At 37.9% G+C, this 27096-nt stretch overlaps 1 protein-coding gene across 1 annotated transcript in view; it reads right to left on the reverse strand.

Annotated features, from left to right (window-relative positions):
• dhx15 (DEAH-box helicase 15) overlaps positions 1-23440 on the reverse strand; it is a 38640-nt gene extending 15200 nt beyond the window's left edge. Inside the window, exons 1-8 of the mRNA XM_088914151.1 lie at positions 23261-23440; positions 20084-20426; positions 15267-15460; positions 14418-14577; positions 12484-12702; positions 7694-7861; positions 987-1073; positions 587-736 (exon numbers count right to left, since the gene is read on the reverse strand). Of these exons, the coding sequence (XP_088770277.1) occupies positions 587-736; positions 987-1073; positions 7694-7861; positions 12484-12702; positions 14418-14577; positions 15267-15460; positions 20084-20426; positions 23261-23331 (1392 nt within the window). The 5' untranslated portion in view covers positions 23332-23440. The remainder of the gene's footprint in view (positions 1-586; positions 737-986; positions 1074-7693; positions 7862-12483; positions 12703-14417; positions 14578-15266; positions 15461-20083; positions 20427-23260) is intronic.
• Positions 23441-27096: the final 3656 nt, after the last annotated feature.

A 27096-nucleotide genomic window follows, 5' to 3' on the forward strand; every position in this document is an offset into this window, starting at 1 on the left:
TTTTAGATATTAAAACACAAACAAGGATGATGGTCGATGAGTTTCCTCAACTTCTATTTTTATCGGTTATTGTGACACACAGAAAGTTGGCTCTGAAAAAGGCTAATTTCTGTGCTGCCTGAACAGGGCGTCAATGTGAGAATTCAGGTGGACTATACTGGGCCACAAAAACAAAATTACCTGCGCTTCATCTGTTTGAATGAGCCTATTTTCCTGTATACACTGCTTTTTTAGTTTATAGTTTGACTATTTCTATGGAATTAATTGAATCTGTAGCACTTCAGTTGCAGTTCAGATATGTTAATCATGCCTTGAGCAAGAGCAAATGTGTACTAAGAAGAACAATAATGATATCATTTTCCGTTAAAGACAACATTTAATCACCATAAAACTGAGTAACTTAAGAATTCGTGCTCAAGCTGTAATGCAAAGGACTTTCCTGTGTTTCAAATTTATCATTCATTGCCAACGGCTGGTGGAAGTATGGGCTAAGAGAACACGAGGTGTTTGTGTTAACTGTCCCTAAGCAGTTTGATCAATTCCATTAGTAATAAAGAATATGGAAACAACTCTGAATGGTATTCACCTGCATCTCAGTCTTGTAGGCTTTCTCAGTGTACAAGCGGAAACACTTCCCTGGGCGCGTCCTGCCAGCACGGCCAGCTCTCTGCTGGGCAGATGCTTTGCTAATCGCCGTCACCAGCAAGGACTCCACTCTGATCCGAGGATTGTATACCTAACCAGACACAGGACACAACCAATGAGATTTACACTCGTACAAATGAGGGATTGTTTTGTAACCAGTTTAAAAACAAAAAGAAGAGATAATCCTGTGTATCAGCTCCTCTCAAATTCTGATTTTTCTAATTCTTCAAATGAAACAGGAGTACCTTATGTACTGCTTCTGGCTTTGTCAAATGTAAAAGGATGTATTTAGGATTAAAGAAAAACCAAGTTGTAGAGATGATATGAGAAAGGCCACTTACCTTTTGCTTAGCAAATCCGGGATCAATTACAAACACAACACCATCAATTGTCAGGGAAGTTTCAGCAATATTTGTTGACACTACAACCTGTGAAGCAAACAGCAACAGAAGCAATGGTATGAAGAGCAAACAACCATAATGCTTGGCAATTAAGGGTTTAATACCTTTTTGATAAGTTGACATCTTTATACCCATTTTTTACTTACTGCATCCAATGTAGGGTCTCGCAGTAGCTGGAGCCTATCCCAGCAAGCAACACCAGTCCAGGCACACAGAGGCGCACAGACGCACACACTCACACTGGAGACAGTGTTCCCAAAAGCCAATTCACCTACCAGTATGTCCATGTACTGTGGGAGAAAACCCACACCAACACCGGGAGAACATACAAACTCCACAAAGATAGCTTCCTAGATCTGGAATTGAACCCCACTGCGCCACTGTCATCCACTAGGTTAACACCTCAATAAAAAAAACATGCAGTTTCCTTTGTGTGGTGCTCTCTGCAAAAACAACCACTGAGAAATCTGGAGTTTCCTGGAAAGGCTTTCCTTCTTGCACAAATAGCAAAACAACCCTGACACAAAATGTGTTTATTCAGAAAAATCTATGATGGGAATATGAGCTTTTAAAGAACCAAATTACATCTTGTTAAATGGACAACAAAATTAAGAAGTACTATTTAGCAAGTTAAATGCAACCTAAATCACGTGTTAAATAAAATACAAAGGGACTATTTAGAACAAATATTGCAAATGGTATGGAAAGCCAAAACCATAAAATTCAAATCCTCCCCAACACTTTACAACACTTCTTAGTTTAAATATTTCAATAAATTCTACAAAAATCCCATAAAATAACCATCTGCACTAATAATCATAAAAATACAACTATGAATACAAAACAACAACTCAACACATATTAAAGCTGGTATCAGTAAGAGATTTAAAATACTAATGTTAAAAAGATTCAATGCTGATGCAATTCAATAATGTTAATTATGCAGCCAAATAGATGGTGGGTAGAAACCTATGACTGTCCTAAATGTTGCCATTTTCAGTCAGCAAGCAAATGCTCATCTGTACCCGTTGTTTAAAGCAATCATACTATTCACACAAATACTGCTATTTTAATACTCCACTACTACAATGTCGTACTAATATCCGCATTCTGTACAGTGCTTATTAATGGATTCTCATTACAGACTTGCATTATCAATAAGAACTGCATATTTTTCTCATTTTATTTAAAAAAAAGAAGGAGACTTTCCAAATACATAAATGAAAAAAAACAGGGATATGGTATTCCAGAATTAAATTACACAGTACTAAAACTTAAACTGCTCCATATTTGGAACAAATACAATTGCAGTGATGTATTTACACTACCGAATGTGTGCAGGTATACTGATGTAAAAATGACTTGCAGGGACAAATGTAATAAAATTTGTCTTACTTTTCAAGTGTTACAAATTTAAAATTTCAACATCTAATAATTGCAATTATCCAAATCTGTGATGCACAGTTTACCTAGAAATTGGCTCATATTCACAGCTGTGCATCTGTCAAACGAGGAATTATCTGACTTACAGTAAAGGAATGTCCAAAACTATTAACTTTTTCTGCTACAGTTTCATGGTTTAGAGAACAACTCATTAGCCACAGTGATAAAAAATTGGGTTTAGTAAAGCAAAGGCCTCTTCACTCTCAGTTCTGCACTATAGCTGAACAAACTATGATGATAGCAGGAAGAAATGGAACAGGACCCCTCCACACACAGAACAAAAAAACATCTTCTGGATTTTACAGACATAAGCAAGCTCTAACAATTGTGCTTCTGAATCCCTGATCATCTTCTATTACAACTATCCCCTATAGCAAGTCTCAGTATGAGAAATGACAGCTGAATCTTCGCACAGAAATCAAATGAGTCACATCACCCTATGGGTTTTTCTGTCAGCATTTAAACAAATGGGAAAGCGAATTCTGCTTTTGCTGCATGCAAGTCAGGCTAGCAGTGGATTCCATTACAGAAAATACAGCCGTGCTGCCTCAAACCATAAACATTTGTGGCTTGCCTCCGCATTTAATGCACTGCACGAGGGACATACAGGAACTGCTATGCCATCATTTAAACTTTAACACCATTTGCAGATCTAAAAATTAATTGACCCACAAGTCACAAAAATTAGAGATTAATGAACTACTTGAACTTTTAATTGAACTGTTCTATCTCCCTTCATCAAGGTAAAGCCTACAGAGGATTAAAGTTGAAACTAGGTATGCTTTAAAAAACTCTTAACACTTGTTAAAAGCTTAAAAGCTTAAGAGAAAATCTAATCTTTCCATCTGTAAACGGTAAGGTTGAAAAGGTGCTAACTTGCATGTAATACTTGGCTTTTTTTCCCCACTTCTGCACAAATTCAAGCACACATTGTAACTAACCAAACCCACGGTCAGCACAAAGTACATACATATGACATCTTCAGCTTTGTCTGACCTTCACAATCTTGTCCTGCTTCATAAAGCTCATTTACAGCTAATGATACACAAGAGTCTAAGGCATTGGCATCTAAGTGACTTCATCAATTAATCAACTGAAGTATCAAGAGCATTCATACATACTTAATACTGCCACAATGGTCCTGCACATTTTAAAGACTGGGGGGTTGACTTCATATTTGCCCCTAGCATTTCCAAGGTTAGGCAATCTGATACATACAAGGACTATTTTAAAAAGCCTCCATAGGGAGTATTTAGCCAGAAATCCTGCATAGAAAAATGTACAATTGGTCTGTTCAATGACAGTATTAAGTATTAATAGTATTTTGAAATTTCTGCCACTGCACTATATTGTTATCCTTTCGCTCAGCTGTAGTCACTGCACTATTGGCAACAGTGCATAAGCAACAACTATCTTAATATCAAACAGATCATGAACTTAATTTCTTTCAGCATCTTCTATCAAGTCTGCCCTCATGATTCCTTACTGTAAAACATTTTGCAAACCAGCATCAACAGAGGGAGGAAACGGGCAACTACCATGAAATAGACAAAAACCCAGAAGTCACATTTGAGGAGATTTGCATTACAAATTGCAAAAGCAACACAGAAGGGAACTGGTCCCAAATCATGAATGGGAGCTCACAGAAACCGAAAGCTCCAATTAACATCATATCACCAACCAAGCTTGCTCTGAACCAAGACCTGGGAAAAAGACAACCAAGACTTGGAAGACTCTGATTAGCACTTCTCAGGTTACCACTATCATGGGTAGTGAAATTCAGATGCTGGTCACAACAAGTACAATCAGTGCCACCAAAAACACAAAAAGAATTGACAAATAACAGAAAACTGTGTCCCTGAGGTGGCGAACATCCAAACAGAAGACAAGCTTCTAGCAAAAGCAGGTGAAGATTTTTTATTAAAAAATGTCTGAAGGCTCTGATATAGTGAAATGTCTTCAAGTACTGTCAAATAGCTCAAAGACGAGCCTTAAACTATTCCCTCTGATACTGCATATATATAATTAGTACAACAGTTGTGATCTTTAATTATAACAGTCATTCTATAAATTTAATATAACGTTCACTTGAAGTAATAATCATTCAATGCAAATGTAATATAAAACTGCACTCTAAAATAAAGCACTGTTTTTTGAGGAACTGGATCACATGACTCCTAATCAAATGGTACAGCAGACTGAAAAGCAAGCCACAGAGATGTAGATCCTGGATATTGATTTAAAAAGTTATGCATCAACAGCAATACGTAGGGTCCTACAAATACAGTTCACAACACCTGCTCATCCATTTAAAAATGGATTGCCTATTAGCTTTGTTTTTATACTCTCCCTAAATGGAATTGCCAATTAATTACCTTAACCTGCCAAGAGGGATGAGGATCGATAATGTCATCTGACAAGTCACTTGCCTTTTCTTGTGTGCTCTCCTTCTGCTTTAGAGGAGAGTTAGCGCTGATTGGTGAAGCAGTTCATCTGACAATGACACAAGCTCAATGGCAATCAGTACAACCAATTGAATAAAAGTTACTAAAATGCTTAACCTTGCAAAAGCTACAGCACGTATGGTATTCCATATGTGAACATAGCGAGGCTTCATATATTTTCACTATGTGGAGCACAAATTTCCAATTTTTATGGATTCGAGGAACTCAAGCATGTGTTGGTCTCTGGTACAGCACAAGACTTCTTAGATTTCTGTGCATCCTTTAATCAAGGCTAAAAAGACTGCCACTGTCTACCTCAGTTATAAAAATGAATCCATTAGATGGTTTTGTTCTGACACTTATGGGCAAGATTTTTCAGATATTTACCTTCAGCCTTTTCCCACCTACAAAGCCCTTACCTGCATCCCTGACATATACGTTCTCAACCTGGCATTTTAACAAGGCAATTTAAGCCCATCGTAATGCATATTGAATTGCTAAGGATTACAGGAAGCCGAAAAATAACTGAAAGCATCCAGTATATTCAGACACCTCTGGATTCAACAGGAAAGAAACGCAGCTGCCATTTCAGACAGTAATTAGACATAAGTCATCGGGTCTTCAGATAGTAAAAACATGCTAATTACATAAAGAATCTCAAGGTGGCATCTGGTGTATCTATGTTATTCAACTCCCTGTATCCATGTCTGGCTTTTATGTCAACATTCCTTTTAACACAAGGTGCATACTAAGAAAATTTGTCTACTGCTTTCAGTAATCAAGCTGTGGAAAAGCCTGAGCTTTTATAAATACAAAGCAGACAGAGAGCATAAAGAAAGTCACAGGAGAAAAAAAAATGGTCAAACATGTTAAGATGGCAGAATGAAATGCCTAGTAAATTGCAACATAAGTTCTTTACTTCAAGTCAAGTGAGCCTTCATTTGATGAGCAGGACTCAATTTGGGATTCGCAAGGCCGATGAGGTAAACCATCAGTCATCACTAAGCAGAACAAATTTCAGGTGCCATTGAAAGACTTCGGATTGTAAGGTGTCCAAAGCAGAGCCAGAGTTCAGAAGGAAAGAAAACAATCAAAGCTGTAAACATCTTTTCAAAATCAATTCTTTGCTTTCATATGCCAAGGAACATGGATTTTATCAAAGTACAATCGGAGCTCCAAGTTTCTTTGTTCCTATGTGTCATACGCACGATACTAGTAGCATTTGAGGAAGGAAAGGTAATTTGCTAGACAGCCGTTATAATGTTAGGACTAAGGAGAATTTAGGGACAGTTCCCAAAATGCCCACCCGGACCACATGAAAAATCAACTGTCAATCACCAAGAAAGCTATTGACAAAACATGTTTACAATCAGTAGCCGATTCCTACTTAGGAACATCAAGAAAACCTACCATTCCAGGTAGTCTTTCCTACTCTCTCTTCAACTCAGATCCAACTCTATACTCAAAGCATATTCCATCTAATAAAATCCTCTTGTAAAGGTGCTTTTAACTGCTTTGACCTCTCCCCTGGAATGTCTTGACAGCAATATAAATAAAATGTAAATATTCCATCATCATTCTTCTCACACGACATCAACACAATAAAAATAACATTCCATACTGAATACAAAAAAAAACTAAGCCATTCCTTTAATGAATATAGGTGGATTTTCCATTAAACATTACTCTTATAATGGTCTACTCCTGATACAATGACCACACATGTGTCCCTGTGAGACAGCCACTGATTAGACAGACTTAGATGCTGTGTCTCAGTTTTGGGTACTATTCCCAAGATGGAGGAGGCATTTTGTACAGGTATATGAAAGAATACGTTCAATAAATGGAAATATTTAAACTGTCCTTCTGGTGTTTCACTTGGTTTTTAACAAACAAAGGCTGCTCAAAATTAAGATTATGTGTCATGGTTTGTGAATGACTTGGCTTTACCTTGTGTGAGTAACCACAAAGCTTACAGAGTCCACAAAGTTTATGCACTGCTTTGGAAGATTTATTTGTTAATGATTGCTTTTTACCTTTGTTTAGAAAGTGACATTTACCAATTTGCATGCATGGAAATCCTGCTGAGTGGGGTCTGCACTATTTATGGGGTTTCCAGTCACATTACACCAAACCAGATCAGGTCTAATACACCATTTTCAGGATAGAAATACAGAGTTGTACAGTTCTTAATAGAGTACGTAAGATTACTTTTGTTTGGAACAACCATCACAGTTGTCACAGTATTGTCATTTAATTAAATCTGACATCCTCCTCAATATCAAATCTGTAAGAAAAAACTAATACAACCCACCCACTTTTAACCTACAATTCAACTTTGATTAAATTGATCATTGCCAAAACCAGCGAAATTGGCAAGCCTTGGGAAAAAAAAAGTTACAACTAGCTGCACAACCACAAAAATGCTGATTTCTACAACACATGACAATGAATTCTAAGCTCTTTCATTGTGTTAAGATAACAGATTTTCGTCTCGGGTCAGTTTAAAAATAGCAATAACGATCTGAGAAATCAGGAGGGACATGCATACATAAAAAGCATGCAGCTACAGTGCCTTCCTTAGCTTTTGAGTGAATGACTAATACCCAAGTAACAATTTGGGAAACAGTTCAACACAGCTGACAAAAACAGCATATGCTGTGAGTCAGTCCTGCACCAAAGCCGAGGGAACTGTTTTTCTTATGCGACCAGACATGTTGGAAGGCACCGGCCTGATAAGTAATTGAATGCAGTACATACCTTCCTTCCTATTGCTCCACTTGGCTTTTTTGGAGGCGGAGGTTCAAAGATTCGTTGCTGCTGTTGTGGTGGTAGGGTGGAATACAGTGGAATGATTTTAATGTCCCCAACTTCGGGTCCCAAGTCATCTATTTCTCGTTTTATCCTTTTACAAGCTTCATCAATTTCCTGAAAAATTATTCACACAATTAATGTTAGCAAAAGGCAGCTGTCAAGCCGCAGTCAGCATGAAGAGCTAGGCTGGCAATATGCTCTGCATCACCTACAGAAACAATACACATTGGTGAAGTGAATGCACTGCGGGAGGTTTGGGATGCTTTATACATTTTCTGAGCAACTATCTAATCTTGACAGGGGAACCCAAGACAAACTACATATCACCCCAAGTGAATCTTCTGGTCAAGAACATCAGTGGTATTTTAAGAGAAAAATAAGCTGGTAATTTCTTCTCATGTCATTTTACAAAAAAAAAATGACCAACATCTGCCAAAATGTTTTCCACAGAACTACAAGGTTTGAAATGTAGAAATCAATAGAATACATATTTCTGTAGCTTTACCACTGTGACTCCATATCTTACTGGAATCTCAGAAAGATAAGACATGCCAGGCCTGGAGAGTACTTAGTGATATTAGTGGACAAGTACATGAAACAGGCCCTCACCAAGCCCAGTAATAATGAGAACACTGCACTGTAAGAAGCACCATCTATCAGGTGATATGTTCAGAAAGGGGCCTAAGATCCAACTGCACTTTCAATTTAGTACCATTATTCTCTTGAAAAATCAGGTCAGCTATATCCCCCTCCTGGCATTTAATGGGCTAAACAACTACCTGCTATCAGCTGTTGCAAAATGGCTGCCGCACGAATACCTGAAAGCTGAACTTTTATTACCAGAGTAATCCACATTGTTAGATTAATTGTCTATAAAACCTAAGCCTTCTAATTCTTATCACCACTTAGGGCATGACATCTTTTCTTGAAATTTTGTAAAGAAAATTCTGCTTTAACACAGACAACTATTACAAAGTAATATTACCAAAATAACATAGGTAAGCAGGCCATCTTTAAGTTTCCTATAGCTCCTTCTCCAAGTTGAAAGTAAAAAAGCTTCAGCCTCAAGCAAGGTCAGGTTATTTGTCTTTATACGGTGTTACATCGATCCCAATTAACATGTTTATGAAACTCAGAAGTGAACACAAGGCATCAAAGGTCACTTGCCCAAAGATGCTTTAGCATCATTCCCCCACATAAAAGCACAAGGCGTTACAGCACCAAGCCCTGCTATACATCTAATCACAGCGATTAAGCAAAACTGAGCTCCCACTATTGTCTAACACAGTGGACCAGAGCATCTTTTATCATGTACAGACTGAATTTGCAATTGATGGGCCCACAGAGCATGTGAGAAAAGGAATGTGTGTGCAGCTGAAATAAAGGAGGAAAAAGCTTGGCTTCAGCTGTTATTTCAAACCCGGTCTTCTTGAATAGGGTCCTAGTCAAGATACTACACCATGTGGTCAAAATAATATATAAAAGACTGCCCTTATTTTAGATATAAGCCCGCTTAATGTAAAACTTTGTAAGAGGTGTTCCAATTTTTAAGTGACAACTAATACAAATGCATGTGCCCACAAACGTAGATATATAGCTGACAAATGACAAGCTTGTGCTATAGCACCACCATCAGCTCACACTGAAAAATACAACTGCTTACTGAAGCGTCATGTGACTCAGATAAATTACTTGGATCTGACTGCAGAATAGAACGTTCTGCAGGAACCGTGGGCAAGTCACATTCTGAAATTATTGGAGCCATTTTAATATCTTTTGTCCCACCATTAAACCAAAGCTACAGATGTAACACTGAAAACACTGCAATTTAATCCTACCCTGTAGAATTAGTACAATCCTTTTATTTTAATGAATCTTATGAAACGGTCTTCTAGCCCTGTTGATCACCAAGATAGCAGCATATTTCTGCACTTGAAGAAAAACAGCTATGGGCATATTTTGCCTGTTAATTTTCTGATTTTTTTTTGTTTTTCCATTTGTTTTTAAAAAAAAGCATTCCAAAAACAATAAAAGAAAAATGCCTTCTATTGACTTTGGCATAGACTGTAATTCCTTACTAGCCATAAATAAAAAAAAAAACTTATATACGCAAGTATACTGAAGATAAAACTGACAATTCTTCAACTTTGAAGTTAAGACAAAATTTAGGTTTATAGGAAACAAATGCTGCACCCAGCTCTGAACAAATCACTTTGCTCCAGATGTTAAATTTAAACTAAAAATACTGTACTGAACAGAAGAAACGTATTTAAGCAGTTTTTAATAAAATGTACATTAATTCACGATACTTGCATAACCTTATCAAAGTTACAAAGGCTTTGAATCCACAAAAGGATTTAAAATGGGTCTTGAGAATATGGCGCACCCTCATCTCAAAGGAAATAAACATTCTATCTTTGAAAATATGCAGAAGAAAAACAGCAGAAGGCTCCAATGCTTTTTTTTTAACAATTTTAAGTCATCTCTATAATTAACTGAAGATTCGAAATAAATTAGCAGTGCAGTTTGGTTTTCCTGACAGGGGAAAACATACCAATGAACAGAAGAAACTTATCACTTGGAACTGCAACAATTGCACAATTTTCCCAAGGCTTTTGTTGCATCAATGTTAGGAAACTTACTTTTTTGTAGCAGAGGCGATCATTTTCCATGTCTATTCAATCAGCCTATTGTGTCAATTAAATTGTCATCAACAATGTTTCCAATATGAAATTCACAGGATAGTCGCAAGTGTGGCCACCACTGAAAGCAATACAAGCTGTACAACCCTGAAGCAGGCCTTGCACCAGTTTGCACATGTCAACTTGTGGGATTCGGATTCATTTCCCCCATAAAGCTTGGAAAAGCAGTTTCCTGCCCAGACATAGCTCCAACCCTTCCAACACAGGTCCAGTGGAGTTCAGGTCTAGCCAGTACGGCACACCTGTCACACTCCGATCGTGCAACAAAGCCAATTTTACACGAGCACCATGACAGCTGCTGGAGCACTGTCAATCAGGATGGTGGTCCTGATGAAGGTCTGAGGACTTGATCAATGTAGCACCTCAAAGTCAAGACTCCACTAATTAGTACAAGGGGAGCACTGCAGAGATTAAACACTTCAGACCACCACACTTAGACCTCCCCTGTCAACCATGGCATGTTGTGATTCATGGTTTCCCCAGAGCGTGGCTCGTCAATGATGGACTTTCTGGCTGTAATATCAGCTCAAGTTAGAAACTGCTTGCTGTAAACACCCCAGATGGTGAGTGACTCTGTACAGACTTAATCCAGCCAACAAAATACCCATGTCATAAAGATGGTTACTTTTCTGTTATTCCTTTTAGATTTTCCCCAGGATTCACATTCAGCAAGTTAATTCCCCTCCTCACCTGTGCCTATTCAACTCTCTCGGTAACGAGAAAGATTGTGCTCATGAAACAGTAGAAATCACTTGACTGTGTAACGCTATAATTGACGCACGGCATATTAAAAAAATATTAACTTTTTTGTTTTTTTCCATAAAAAAACTGAAAATATGACTATGCTGTTCTTCAAACAAATAATTTCTCAAGTAAAAAGCTTTCAGTCATTAAATTAACAAAAAAAACATGACTCTCAACCTATTTCATATGGCCAAATAAGAGGCACTTCAGAAAAAAACTTCTCTGCATTTCTTCTATTCTATAGCAATTGTAAAGTTACTTTCTCTATCTACAAAATAAATGAAGTACAAAACAGTTTTTAAAAAATTAATAAGAGTGAGACCTGTGGCAATTATCTTTATACTTCAGGAATAGTTAACACAAAATACAGTGCAACTAATTTTGAGTATTTTGCAAACTGACCATTGGAAGCCAGGTAATACTTTCAAAACTCAGAATTTGGAAGGTCAGTTCATCCTGCTTATCCCAAAATTGCAATAAATTACATTCAACTGCCAAAAGCCTATATTTTTGTGCTTATCGGATACTTTGTCAAAGACAGCAAATGTAAAGAAAAAAAATATAGATGAGAAAGAAAATGGTCAATTCTAATTAATCCTTGGATTTTATTCTCAAAACGTTTCTGCTTCTACTACAAAGCACTCTTCAGATGAAGGAGTTAGGCAAAAATGTCTGAAAGCAAATTTTCTAAAAAGTGAAAATGTGGTTACGCTTTTTTCAGTTTCAAGGCAAAACTGCTGTTGTTGTTGTTTTGATAGTACAAGCTGTGGGAAATGTGCAATGCACCATTTGAACTGTAGAGCAACTGTATATGAACTCCCAGCTGGACATGAACTCCCAAGATGCTCTACTCCACAAAACATCATCTCAATGTGCTGCATAATAACAGAATGGAAACTGAGTAGCATGCTCACACACTTCACTGGTTATGATCCTGAAGATATCAAATGCATTTGAGCTCACAGGTGCTGGTAAATGAACTTTAAGTGTCTTAGCAAGAACTTTTCTTAGATATCAGTAAGTAAACTGAAGGAATAGGAACTGTGAGCCTAGGCTTTAAACTGACGGTCAGAAATTAGGTTGCTTCTTCAATCAATTTTTTTACACAGACTGTCAAGTGAATATCAGTATGTAATTTTTCAATCATATATGGATTAATTCTTTCCAAGGCCATTTCAAAGCAACCAAAAAATGATTTCTATATTAGAAAGTCAGAGGCAATATACCACTGCACCTTGGGCAACTGGTAAATTACAAAAAAAACAAACTGGAACGGTTTTGCAGACATACCTCTTGTCCAGTAAGAAACAGCAGGACATCTCCTTCTTCCTCCTCACACATGTGGATTTGTATTACAGTACGGATAGCTGCTTCTAAATAGTCTCGCTCCGGTTCTGGTGTGTAGAAGATTTCCACAGGGTGTGTACGACCGGGAATGGTGAGCAAGGGACAGTTGTCAAAATAAATCTGAAATTTCCCAGCATCCAATGTGGCGCTCATAACAATAACCTAAAAAACACAATAGCAAAATCGGTGATTTATTTGTAACTGCATGAACTTACCAAACCCAAATTATCAAAACATTGCACTTCAGCAATATTTGTAAAACATTGTCTATAATATGTCTGTTTTATCCCTGAAGTACAACTGAGCCTAGAAACTTTTTTTTATCAAAATAACTCATGATGTTTGATTTTGTAATGAAGGCACAAATCCTCTTGTCTCATCTTGAAAATATGAAGAACATATCACATCAGCCTTGCAACTGAAAGTACAGCTCTAGCATATAAATATTTCGGGCCACTCTCAATATTCATTCTATGCATTCTTAATCAAAGGCAAATTAAACCCTAAATTAGAGGAGACCGAGACCAGAGATAATGCCGAATAACCTAGACCTCATTTAACAGTCTATGAACACATGTATAACCTTTAATAAGTTCATAACAACAAGCAGTCATTACCCATCTGGTTTATGAGAATTGTCCAGCACATTGTAACGATAAAATCATGAATGCTTCTCATCCCCTTAGATTGATTGCTTTAAATAAGCTGACCAGGGAACAATTTATCTGGTGCTGCACAGTGAATCACAGAGCATTTCTTGTTAAATGGTTCCGTTTTTCTTTCTTCAATAGCTATGCAGCTGTCAGACAAAGTAACTTCACCACTAATGTGTCAGAAAAATCCAAAAAATAAAGATGTAAACATCTGCTACAGGAGACACTTAAAGGGTTGAAAAGAAAAAAGTACATCCTACAGAAAAACAGGTATTGGGACAAAAAGATGGAAACACCAAAGTCACTTAAAAGGGCTTTGGGATGCCACATGCAGCCAGTATGGCCAGAATGTACTGTGACAAAGTCTGACATTGTCTGGAATCCTGCAGGAGAGATGCAGCACCTTCCATGAGAAAATCAGAGGTGGAGAACACTGTATCAGATGTCTTTCCACAATATCCCATGAATGCTCAGTTGGGTTCAGATCTGATGACAAAGTAGGCCATGACATATGGATTACATCAGTGTCATGCTCATTAAAACAACTGGGCAACCACACACGCTCTGTGGATACGGTCGTGGGCACTATCATCCCGGAAGACACTACTACCAGCAGCAAAAGAAATACTGCAACATGTGATCATGAGTTTTCTGAAGTTCTTTAGGGTGGCACCATAGGTGTCTGTTTATTGAAAACATGGTGTGAAGTGTGATGAGCAGTTTGTGAACTGCAATCGCGTTTTCAATTAAACTGGCCGTTTGCACCCCAGGATAAAATCTGTATTTTGTCAATTCGATCGATGTGCATGTGCTCGTCTGTTTGGGCTTGCACTTCAAACTAAAGCACAGATATCACAATCAAGGAGGATGCAAGTCTGTTCGCTATGGCCCATTACTTCTGCTGTCTTTCCCTTCTAGAGTTCTATGCCATCATGACCTTAAAACACCATTATCATGAAACATCAGCAGGTTAAGCTGTCTTGAGACACTGAAGCTTTTTGGCAAATGTACCCTTCAAAAACAATTCCTCTTTCACTAAGGTCTCCACTTGCTGCCATGCTAGCCATAATTATGGGCAACAAGCCCAACTCCAAACATTTAGACTAGTCCAACGATGCTGGGATCAATATACTGACCTACACAAAACCATGTTTTCATTTTTTGCCCACTACATGTATACATATTCTTTTGCATAAAACTGGCGACACGCCATATTATAAATACCTTCAAATCTGATCTTTGTCTTACAACTTCTTTTAAGACTCCCATTAAAATGTCTGTAGCAAGAGTACGCTCATGGGCTTCATCAAGGATGATAACGCCGTAACGTTCCAGAAGTGGGTCATTCATTGCTTCTCGGAGTAACATACCATCGGTCATGTATCTTAGGAGAAAAAAATAATAGAATAGATTAAAAATACTACATGCTAAAAAGTTTAAATACCTGAAATGTTTTTTTTAGAATCAAATTAACCTGTATTGTTTCTTTTGCAACCAGCACATGCTGACACACCACCACACTCTAACTAAGTTTACTAACTATATCAGAAGCTAAATAGTTTACATAAATTAGGAAGATCAGTGGTATTAAAACAAATCAACCAACTGAAACATACAGCACTTATATATACTTTTTCAATTTTGAAACTCTACTCAATTCAAATACATGCATTGTCGTTGCATGAGAATTAATTTGAGAATCAAACTTTTATGGAACACTAAACAGACCATATCATATACTCTTTTGGTACTCATTACTGCTGGTGCTTACTCAAATAGGTCTAACATTTATAAATGCCCTATTTCACAGTAGTTTAAATAAATTTCTGATATTTCTGTGAACATTCTATTTGAGGGGGCTCTTTTTGATATATGAGGTTTCAGTTTTTATAAAGTGCTTTTAACACAGTCCTAATATTTAACAGAATTTTGAAGACCTAAGCATTACAATGGACAGCAATGTCTCCAACTACAGACACATCATTAAATCATCTAATTTGTAAAACTCAAGGCTAAAAATGTATATTCAAAACTTTAAATATCATGGAAACAAACAGCAGGAGTAAAAATTACTTTAATATAGTCTTTGCACTGCTGCAGTCTTCAAATCGAATGGAGTATCCAACTTCCTGGCCCAGCATTACATCCATTTCATCTGCGACTCTCTGGGCCACGCTCATCGCAGCCACTCTTCTGGGCTGGGTACAAGCAACTCCTCGTTTCGGTCCAGGAAGAGCACGGACCATATCGACACACCACTGGGGAATCTGGAAAGAAAAAGGGGATTGCCAATTTTAGAACTTTGTGGTGACAGCAAAAGAATCTTTGTGAGGCACTGCATCCAGTCATATGTCAGGAAAGGAACAAGAAATAGGTTTATTCCATGCTGAAAAGAGAAGAGGGAGATCAACGTTTTGGCTGTGGAGGCCCTCACACCCGAAGAGGGCTCCACAGCCGAAATGTTGTGTTTTCTTTCTTCTCGTTTCATAAACCTATTACTTGTTCCTGTGCAGCCTCCACATGCTGATGCAGATACCCACCAGAAATATGTCAGAAAATATACTAATATGACAAAACATCCATAAAACCTTCATCTGCTTTGTGAGAAAGCCTCAAAAAGGAACATCTGTGCTTAAATTCAAAATGGAGAACTTACAAGCACACACTGAGGTCTGCAATCACTGGTTTTACAAGCTAGCTGTGACTGGGATTCCCCTAGAAGTGATGAAGAAAGCCACCCAGGATAATGTGGGTCTCTCAAATCTTAGCAACTCCCTTGACCTCCCAGGAGCTTAAAGGCATGTGGCACTGCTGGGAAAGGACACATCTCTTTCAGTTGGCACAAATAAATTAGGTATTGCAATGTGGAGCCAGTGATGAGGCTCAAAGCAGGGCAGGTTGAAGGAGTCTGCCTACTCATTCCCGCCATCCCTTGTGTGTGGTCATAGGAGACATAGCTGTGAGCAAAGGTGTAAAAAGCTATTCCCAAGCAGATGGGTATATAACCTAAAATAAATTGTCTTCAATTTCAAAAAAGGAATAATAGAACCAAAGCAATTATTTGACATACACTCACACCAGGACTGATTTTCCCAGAAGCCAATTAACCTACCAATAATTCTTTAGAGTGGAGGAGGAGACCACATCACCTGGGGGAAACCCATAAAAACACAGGGAGAACTGATAAACTCCAGACAGCACCCTAGGTCCAGAGTTGAACCCAGGGCCCCAATGATGCAAGACAGCAATGCTAACCACTGCGTCACCATGTGACCTCCATTTTGATTCTATCACACATATTTAAAAGCGGAAAGGAAATACAGACTGATCAATCGCAAAAACCTTTAATGGGTTAAAATACTAAATATGAACAGCTGTTCCCGCCAAGAACTGCTCAAAGGACAGCGTTATCATGAATAAAGCTCCTGCACCGTGATGAAGCTTCCGACAATTCTACACGTAAGCAGATCTGCAATTAGTTTATTCACAAAGTTATGAGATCCACTAAGACACCTTTGTAACTTGTTTAACCTTGTCATAAACGATTAATAAACTACCTATTCTCGGCCAAAGGACGAAACTAATCTTTCACCTATGTTCTGGTGATGAAATTGCAAGAGGGAATGAGCAATTTAGTTGCTGAGCGGTGTTTTGATATAAAGATAAAATGATAAAAAACAATGTTCAAAAAAGAAACAGATGTAACTACAACCTCACTTGTTACACCTCAATTGTTAAAACCGTGGCGTAAGAATATGTAAAGTTCGACACTACACTATTTTAAACACTACAATATTTACTACCCCACTGTGCTTATTCCAAAAAAAATACTAAACTAGTGAGGCTTTCTAAAATATTCATAGCTGATGGTAATTTCCAATCTAATCTACACCAAAAAGAACAATTGAGGAAAAAGGCTGCAGTGTTGAATGTGGTTCCCCAGAATGAGGGACTGAATAATCAGTGCTTTACAGACTTTTCTCAAAGAGTATTTCATCTCATTTGCAGTCTATCGCTAAGCAAAGTTTCAATTTAATTGTTTTTGTAACGCTACAAAATGTTGCCATCCGTCTCAAAAAGAGGCAATAATGCGAATTTTACATCCATCTAACAGACTGAACCCATGAACAGAGGAAAGAGGAAGCAATCTATTCCATTTCTTTTAACTCAAGCAAGTTCACGGGCAAGACAGAAACAAGAATAAATGGCACTACAGTGATTTAAGCGTCCTGAAAATAATACCATTGTCGTTTGAATACTGTGCCTACATCTGAAGCTTAATTGTACAAGTAATTCATGTTAAGCAGGGATGTGATCACAGGTTTGACGCTTTGAAAGATCGTTTCTTAGGCAATATGAAACCAGGTGTACACCTTCAGTGGTTCATTACATATGCATGCATTGAAAAGCCTGCATGGTGGAGTGTATTCCGTAACTACTTTACTTGCCTAGCTAATTCTGCTGGTTGCTAGAAGTCTGTAAAAGCAGCTCATGCATTCATATCTGCAAAGAATTACTGTGCTTCTTCAGCTGGCCCCTGCTTCATCTCACAAGTGGTAAATCTAGTTTACTACCGAAAGGACTAGCATAATAACAATCATGATTGTTTATCATAGGCTCCATCCAACAAACTTGCTGCAAACTCTGCTGGTATCAGTTATAATCATTCAAGTGTCAGTATAAGTGAACTGGATAATATGACAAGGGTTTTCAAATACCAGAGTTATCAATCCATTCCTAGCAGCATATGTATACAAAGAGTGCCGTAACTGTGTAACTGTACAATAATTATACAGCTCAACAGCTGGCTGCAACAAAAACTTACACTGGATTGGATAAGGTCTCTTAGGTGTATGGTACCAACAAGCCTAAAAATAATAATTGATTTATTGAAGTTTTATGATTGAGTGCAGTGTTTCACTAAGCAGCACTGCCAATCTAAACAAATTTAGATTTCATTTTCTGATCCATTTTTGATTTTTATTATATTTAATATTTCAATCTACAATATGTTGAATGGAAAAAAGTAAATCACCCCTGTATAAATCAAGATTTATTTTGCAATTGTTTGCTAACAGCTGTTTTTTCTTGCTCATGTTTTCCATTTTGAATTGCAAATAAGTAAACATAGCAAAATATGTAAATCTTAGGTTTTGCCTAAATTTGCAGCATATACATTAGTTGAACAAAACTGCTTCTATAACTCCAGGTTATTGGATTATACTTGTACTATTGTAGATTTCAATATGGCTAATTACATAACCAGCACGAAAGTTAAATCTTGGAATGACTTGGAATGTGCCCAAACACCAAACTTGCCTTTTGATAATGCCTTAGTACACAGAAAGAAGAAATAATTAACTATTAGGATACCCAAAAATACATATTTTTTTATCCATTAAATCCTTTACTTTTATTAAAGTTCTTGTTAAAACGTTAAGCATGGATTTATTCTGTAGCCAGTATCTGACCCAGATGGGACATTTTTAAGACTGTTTCTTTCACATACCCATTTGATATGCTTATTATACACTTTACAAATCATGACCTAACAGATGGAATAGCTGATATTGTGCAATGCATACCATCTGAAGCGATCTTCAGACAAGTGCAAAGGACAAAGCTCAATGTGATTCTACAACAGCAGGAAAGTGATACTCTGCTTCTTTTTCATTTCAAGTGAGATCTGAGCCACAACAACTTCGTCTGCGTATGCGAGAACTGTAGCATGTGAGTGTCCTAGATTTTTATCCATATTTATCAATTGTCAAAGAAGAGCAGCATGATTATATGAGGGAAATAACACCAAGTCTCACAGCCTCATATAGTTGGGGAAATGCAAAAAAAGGAGAGTATGACACAGATCTGCTGCATCCTATTCAGTTATAGAGTGATATCCACTAAAAGGAAAGCACACAGATTTTCATTCCATAAACCTTGGTTTTAGTAAATTCTCAGTGTTGGTATATTTTCAAATATTCAGGGAAAATAGTCTACTTAGCGTGTGCCAGACATCTCCTTGACGTCATGGTAGAATCAAATATTTCTTTGCCAAACACACAACGTTTAACTGCAGAAAAAACGTGCAAAGCTTTACTTTGCGAGCAAGATCTGACTCCGATGTATGTATCGTGAATCTCAGGGTTGAGACTCAATGTAGGACACAGAGGTTTCCTCACCTGAGTTAAGCACACAGTCACAGTTTTGCATGGTGCACTGAGAAGTCATGGCTGCTAATACAATACTGCTGTCAACTGCATCCACTACACACTAAGACACGCTGCTCATAATGTTATAGAAACATATTCTAGACATATTTCCTATTCTGAGTCAGAAAACTGGACCTGATAATTAGACCCTAACACTGCCCAGTGATTGAAATGGTAATGTGAGAATTAAAAATTAAGTATTCCTTAATTTTATGTAGCTATAAGGGGAATTGAAAACTTTACACAGAATCTGGCTTATCTACCTAAGTGACTGCTATCAGCTGTCTGTTGGTTGTCATTTCTATTATAAATATTTAAACTGACATTGAGAAACTTGAACAGGAAAGAGAAATCTGGCTTTCCTTGTATATGTGCATGGTGAATGCAAACACCCGATAGGAAAAGGCATTCATTCAGAAATTAGATGGGGTCCTGTAACGGACAATAAAATATCTTTCCAACCAGTTAATTTTTTCCCAGAACATATCCCATAAAAAGTATCATAATTTTGAGTAAATACAGAAAAGGTATTGCGATTCAGGGGTAGTGTAACAGATTAAAGTTTGGCCTTCTAGTAGACATTTGCTTTAGCAAATTCATTGCTCACCAATGTTAATGGACCTATTTCCAGCACAGCAGATAATTAGGAATTCATCTTTGCAGTTGCAAAACTAATCTCACCTGTGTTGTTTTTCCAGAACCTGTTTCACCAACCAATACAAAGCTTTGATTTCTTGTGAGAATGTCATTAAACCGTTCCTTATACTCCCACACAGGAAGCTGGAGCCTCTTCTTCAGGATCTCGTAGTATCGAGGAGTGTGAGGGAGATTGGTGAAGGGGTTAATCTGTTGATGAACTATGGACTGCCTTAGAGGAGGCATACCACCAACTGCCATCACAGGATTGAGAGAGATGCCAGGCATCTTAATGTCCTTTTCTCTGTCCCGGTCTCGATCTCGGTCTCTGTCGCGTTCCCTGTCCTTCGATCGGTCGTCACGATCTCTGTCGCGGTCTCGATCTTTCCTGCAACATAAATCAAAAAGTCACAACCATTGCTGGGTGGCTGCATGGAAGCTGAACAGAAGTTACTCAAAAACACTACAACGGCACTGGAGAAACACAAAAAAGACCCCGTTTCCCAACATTACCTAAAAGAGAAACCTGTACTTTGGAGGGAAAGGTTTTCACAGTGCATCACAAAATATTAGCATCAATCAATGGCCTATTACTTTAATATTCAATAATATCCTCAGTTTGAAACTATGCATATGATAGGCATAGTCACAGAATTAAACATCTTAATAATCCTTGCAAACAGGTGGGCATGATGTGAGACCTTCTAAAAGTAGGTGGAAACATTACTATTTTTTTTAATCGGTATAAGTTGTGGCATCTTAGATTTTTCCAGGGAGTAGTGTTGGGGATACCTTCAAAAATCACAGATATTATTTATAAAAGATAAAAGATCCTTGTACATGATGGAACCAAAATCTAGCTACGTGCTTTGTGTGAATAAGAGCAAAACATTTTTCCACAGTAGAAAATAACCATGGCTTTCTGATACAGGTGGCTGTTGCCTTTCAGGCTTTAGCAGCTGGACACGTGTAATTCTTTAAGATCTGCTACCTCGTTTCAAATATAATAAGCATTAAAAGAAACCTTTAGTGACAACACAATTGCAAAGGTACCAAAAATATTTGTAGTGCAACTGCATTGACATTATTGGACACCCAGGTAAATTCATTATGCTGATACATCATCATCATCATCACCAGAGTCGATCAACACGGGGTCTACAGTAAAAGTCACAAGCTAGTAGTGTCTGGGGGCACCATTGGAAGTAGTACAAGGTGTACACCTGCAACACATTCTCTGGGATTCTGTCCTATTCCTCTCTCAGGGTTTGAACAAGCATGTGCCTCTTCACTGCCATGTTGTCTTAAATCACCCCACATATGTTCACCCATCCCTTTTCTAACCACTTAACCCAGCCTAGGGCTGCGGGTGAGCCAGTGCCTATGCCAGCAAGCAGCAGACACAAGGCAGGATCTACCCCAGATGGGATTACAGTCCATTGCAGGGCACACACAAAGATACTCACACGCTCATAAACCACAGTGCAGCTTCCCAGGAGCCAATTAACCTATCAGTATGCTTTTGGATTGTGAGAGGAAACCCACACAAAGCCAGGGAGAACATACAAACTCCACACAGAAAGCACCCTAGGTCTGAAATTGAAGCTAGGGCCCCAGGACTGTGAGTGGGAGCAATGCTAACCACTGGGCCATCATGCCACCCTACATACGTTCAATGGGCGTCAAATCTGGAGAAAAGGCAACTGTGTCATATCTCCCATGTTCCCACTTCACAAAAAAGCGGTTATATGATTTAGTCCAGGTTTAATTCATGATTTAGTTCAGGCCGGCTATTATATGATTTAGTTCAGGCTCTCATCCCTGAAGAAGGCTCCATGGCCAAAAAGTTGTGTTTTCTTTTATTCTCTTTTCAGCATGGAATAAACCTTCACTTGTTATATGATTTATGTGTGAGTTGTCCTTCTGGAATTTTGTCATATCAGGATGTGAATGCAGGGAGGACAGCAAGTGAGGTCACAGGTCTTACAATGCCATGTGGCAAATTAGTGATAAAATTGCTTGAGGCGCTCCATAGCAACACTCCTGCCCAGAGCACAAAACTTGCACTTTGCTGTAGATCTGCACATCTGTGCCACTTGCAAACATTCATTACTATAGTCTAATCTGGACTGAATATGAAATCTTCAAAATGACTGGCAAATTCCTAGCTTTTTTAACAATTCACAAAGGGTTCCATAAGCTGAATCACCCCCTATCATTAATAAAGAGATTTAGCTCTTATACAACGAAATCACCAAGATCTTTTCATTTAATGCCCCAAACAATTAATATCCAAAATGCATCTGCTTTGCAAAAACAGAACGATCCATTTTGTTTTCACGCTCAGTACATATTCAAGAGAATCAGCCTATTTTTGTTACGTTCAATAGACCTGTACCCCCAGCCCATTACAACAATCCACACTTTTGGCGGTCCATTTCTAATATATTCATAAACGTTTACGTAATCACAGTGACAAAACAAAAAGAAAATATAAAATAAGCTACACCACGCCAGCGTCGCCCATCAAAGCTGCCAACAGTTTATACCAAGGTTGTTGCATTAACACTACCGAGATGTACCGAGGATAAGGCCATAAAGGCATAAACCATCATCATCAGATGTCACAAACCAACCATGTTAACCGCATGCCGGCCCACCGCAAACTAAACACTGTTGTTGGAAGTTTTAAGAACAGACTAACTTATCATAGACTAATCGCCAAAACGTATATTTGCACGGAAATCTACACAGGCTGAAGGCTCTTAATCACATACCGTCTGCAACAACAACTGCAGCTACCAACACGTGTTGAGAGAGCATTTGAGCAAAGGACAAACAACTGAGGCGGCGCGTATCGCAACCCCTCAGGGTTGCAATGGGTACGATTGACTTAATAAGCTTTCTGTAAGTTTAAAAACGCGATGCAAGACGAGCATTTTGTTTGCAACCCGCATACAGGCCGCAAGAGAATCCCACGTGCGACAAAATACACGTCTAACAAAATAAGACGTGCTGTAATCCCGTCTTGGTAAATTAAAGCCACTTTAACTTTTAAATAATACGTTCCAAGCGTATTATTCCAAGAGTATTAAACTCGGATTTTAGGAAAACAGCAGTGAGCGATACTGCTATTGCACAGCACTCGCTGACCCGAGGAAGGCGCCGAGATGCATAACCCATCTTCCCGGACCCAAACAATAAAAAGCACCTTTAACTTACAAGTCAGAGGACGATCTTTTTTTGTTAGAAGAATAGTCGTCGCCTAAATCCAACCGATGCCTTTTGGACATGCTGTTTGACCGGGAAAAGCTTTATTTAAAAAAAATAATACACCTGAAATGCACACTTATTCCCAAACAAACCCTCCTCTTCAGTCACAGCACCAGGCGACAAGATGGCGACCGGAACCACTCATCTCGTCTTTATTATTTCACATAAAATAATGAAAATAACCACGTCACTAAAATATATAGATGTGCTTGATTTTCTTTTATTTTCCACAAATATGTAATTATGAAATGTATTAAATAAAAATATTTGAGTCCAGGATGGCACAGCTCATCAGGTGCGGAGTGTTGAAAGCCGGCCGGCACCGCCGGAAGAAGGAAGACAGTAAAGTAACCTTCCCGCCCCCCTGTTCTCTCCGTGACGTGTGTATGTGTTCTTGGCGAGGGAAAATCTGGTGTCAATTCTGGGCTTCGTTGCACTCAAAATTGTATTAATTAAAAACGATACCAGTTTCGACAATTTAGCTCTAGCTTGTAGATCGGCCTAGTGTTGCAAACTGTTATTGTTTACAACGCCGGCGTAACTATTTTCATCCTGCTAAGTGTCTTCAACAGTACTCAAAATTAAACTATTATTATGGTGCTGATGTTAGATTTCATAATTATGTTTAGACTGTAGAGATCATATCTGTGTTACCAAAAAGTAATGCATTATATGATGACATATCCAGGACAGCCTAACCTTATACAATGTACCTTTTTACACATATATACGAGATTATATATATGGCAATATACTGTAAGTAAAATACTAATTTCCTATTTTACTTTATATGAGAATATAATCCAAAGAGGTCACGCATTTTTTTCAGACATATATTAACTAGGCAAAACATGAATTCTCAACTATTCAATATGCAATTTTCAGGCTAGCTGGATAAGTAATGACTGTGGAAATGAATGAGTGCTGGTTTCATATATTTTACTTATAGTATATGAACGTCCATGGATACACTGTAATGACTGTAACAGGAGGGGTCCATGGGGGTAGGAGATGGGATTATAGTCTGGGCTCCAGTGGGGACATAAGATTAGTTATAAACAAATGGTAGCCATATTAGCAGTTAATTGATCTATCAGGCCTGTATTAAAAGGGGCCTAGGTATTAGCTTCAGTGTCTGGAAGCTTCTTCCACAGCTCCCACAACCCTTTGTGTAAAGAAGTGTCTTCTATTGTTGATTTAAAACGTACTTCCATATAGTTCTGGCTTTTCAGCAGTATTATTAGAGAAAGAAGTATTATTAGAGTATTGTACCACTTAAAAATAAAATTATTTGCTTTAAATTCGGTCTATTCTCTGTTCTTCATTTAAATTAGGAAACATTTTAACTGTACATCCGTTTGATTTTACATTAGGGAATGGAATGAGATTAAATTCGAACATGTTGGTGCCCACAAAAGGTAACTAAATGATCCTTCTCTAGGTAATGACCACATTGGTAGGAATTGCAAAATATCTAGCATATATTTTCCTGGTTACTCTGTGGATTGATTGGCTATCTCTCACAAAAAACAAAATGTGAGAGGAGGGCAGATGCAGTTCTCATTGAAAACAATGTATCATGGTGATGGTCTCCTGCAAAACTGAAGAAATGACATGCATTTGAAAATGTTCACTCAAGGCTGGAGCAAACTCGAGAAATCCTGAGCTTTGAAACAGTATACTGTAGCTATGGACCCTATTAACTCTGTTTAAGATGTGATGAGCTTGAGCTACCATAACACTGCACATGCTCCACAGTAGAGTGTGATAAACCTAGTGTAAACCAGTGTAGCGTAAACCTACTAGTTTTCCTTGGCTGTCTATTATTTTTCTTCTATAGAAACTTTAGAAACTGATGCCCCAGGCTGTTGATCTTTCCAGCAAAAAGGTGGTGCTGTATTAATCTAAACAAACTCCCAGAAATGATTTCTGAGAACAGCTCCTATGCTTTTGTAGATGATTCTCAATAATTACAAGATTAAACTAATGAATATTTTTGAGTCATTAATTTTGTAAATGAGCTTCATCTACTTGCATTAAATTACGGTAATGAATTACTGCAACTTAACTACAATAAAATATGTGTTGGGGTATTTAGAAGAGAGAGTCATATAGACTACTGTATGTACTGTACTACCATAAAAAAGAAACTGCATAAAATAGCAATTGTATTGTGTGATAAACGATATACAAGAGAATAAGTTAACAATGGAAGAAGCTTTCCCCAAAAAAGTGCATACGTCCTAATCATTCAAATCTAAGTCCAATATCTTGGTCCCTATAACACATGACATGGATGGTATTAATGCAGATCACAAAGTCAGTAAGTATGTTGTTGGGCCATCATTAGCATCGATGACTGCAAGTACCTTATAGCAGTGATTTGTAATGTTATTGATGCTGACTGCCTCTGGAGTGTTCCAAATGTTGATCAGCTCCTCAGCAAATCCATAAATATCTGTTTAGAGTTCACTAGGCAGTAAGACACTGAATCATTTTGTTCGACAAATGTTCAATCTGAGACAAATGTGGTAGATTTTCTGGCCATGGAAGGAGCAGAATCTGTTACTCTGCCAAAAAGACTGTCATGCAACGTCTGCAATGTGGGAGCGAGCATTACTTTTTTGCAGATCAAGACCTGGGCCACGTGCATGATGGGAAAAATGATTGGGGTGAGGAGAGTGTCATAGCCCTGCCAGCTTCCTTTTGGAATTTAATTATCTCTGAAAAATCTTCAACACAACTGGAGGTAGTGTATTGTTTTTACCACTAGTTTATTATTGAGTTTATTAAATGTGTACTTCCCTATGATTGCTGTAAAATCTGTGTATTGTTTTTCACCAAAAGTATAATATAAGATAAGATCACTTTATTGGCCAAATACAATTTCTTGTATTAGGAATTTGTCTTTTCACATACCCAACTTGCTCTCCATGGACATACAGACAGACAGAGAGAGAGAACCTTGGGGTCGGAGCGCAGGGTCAGCCATTTATACAGCACCCCTGGAGCAGTTGGGGTTAAGGGCCTTGCTCAGGGGCCCAACGGAGTAGGATTCCTCTGCTGGCCATGAGATACGAACCGGCAACCTTCCAGCCACAGGTGCAGATCCTTAGCTGAAAGTAATTGCAATTTTATCATTATTAAAAGTTGATAAATAGCATCTAAAATAATTTCTGCTCATACTGGTGAGGTGCAAACAAAAAAGAAATTATTTTCAACTGGAAACTTTGGTTGCAACAGTGGATAACCATGTAAACAATCAGTCTGTTAATGGGACATTTATATTCCATAACAAAGACCGTTAAAAACACTTCCCCCATAGACATAGCCACTTTAATAAGATCCCATGCAGCTTAAAACCTATTGGATTATGTAGTGATGAATCGGTAGACACCTAAGACAATCATTGCAATTGACACAGGTAATTACACAACCTGGGCATTGCTAACAATCTTTGTAATGGCAAATGGCTCATTGCTTGTAACTAGGGATTGATGGTGATGGGAAAGAAGAAGTTAACATTACAAGTAAGCCTTACTAATGTTCCAAATTCAAAGCTAATTTAAAATACCAGCCATTTTTTTCCACTTCTTTCACAGGCAATTAAATAACAGTCCAATTGTGTGTGAAATAGGACTGCCTGGCAGCCTCACTGTCAAACAGAGGAAAAGGAAGCTTTTTGCAGGAGGAAGGGAAAGAGCAGGGGGTTGTTTTATAGCTAAATTGACTGGGAATAAGTGTGCAAATAAAGAATTAGGCTGCATTTAAACTTATAAAGGCTC

Source organism: Atractosteus spatula, chromosome 1 (assembly GCF_055471065.1).
Source record: "Atractosteus spatula isolate fAtrSpa1 chromosome 1, fAtrSpa1.hap1, whole genome shotgun sequence".
Taxonomy (NCBI): Eukaryota; Metazoa; Chordata; class Actinopteri; order Semionotiformes; family Lepisosteidae; genus Atractosteus; species Atractosteus spatula.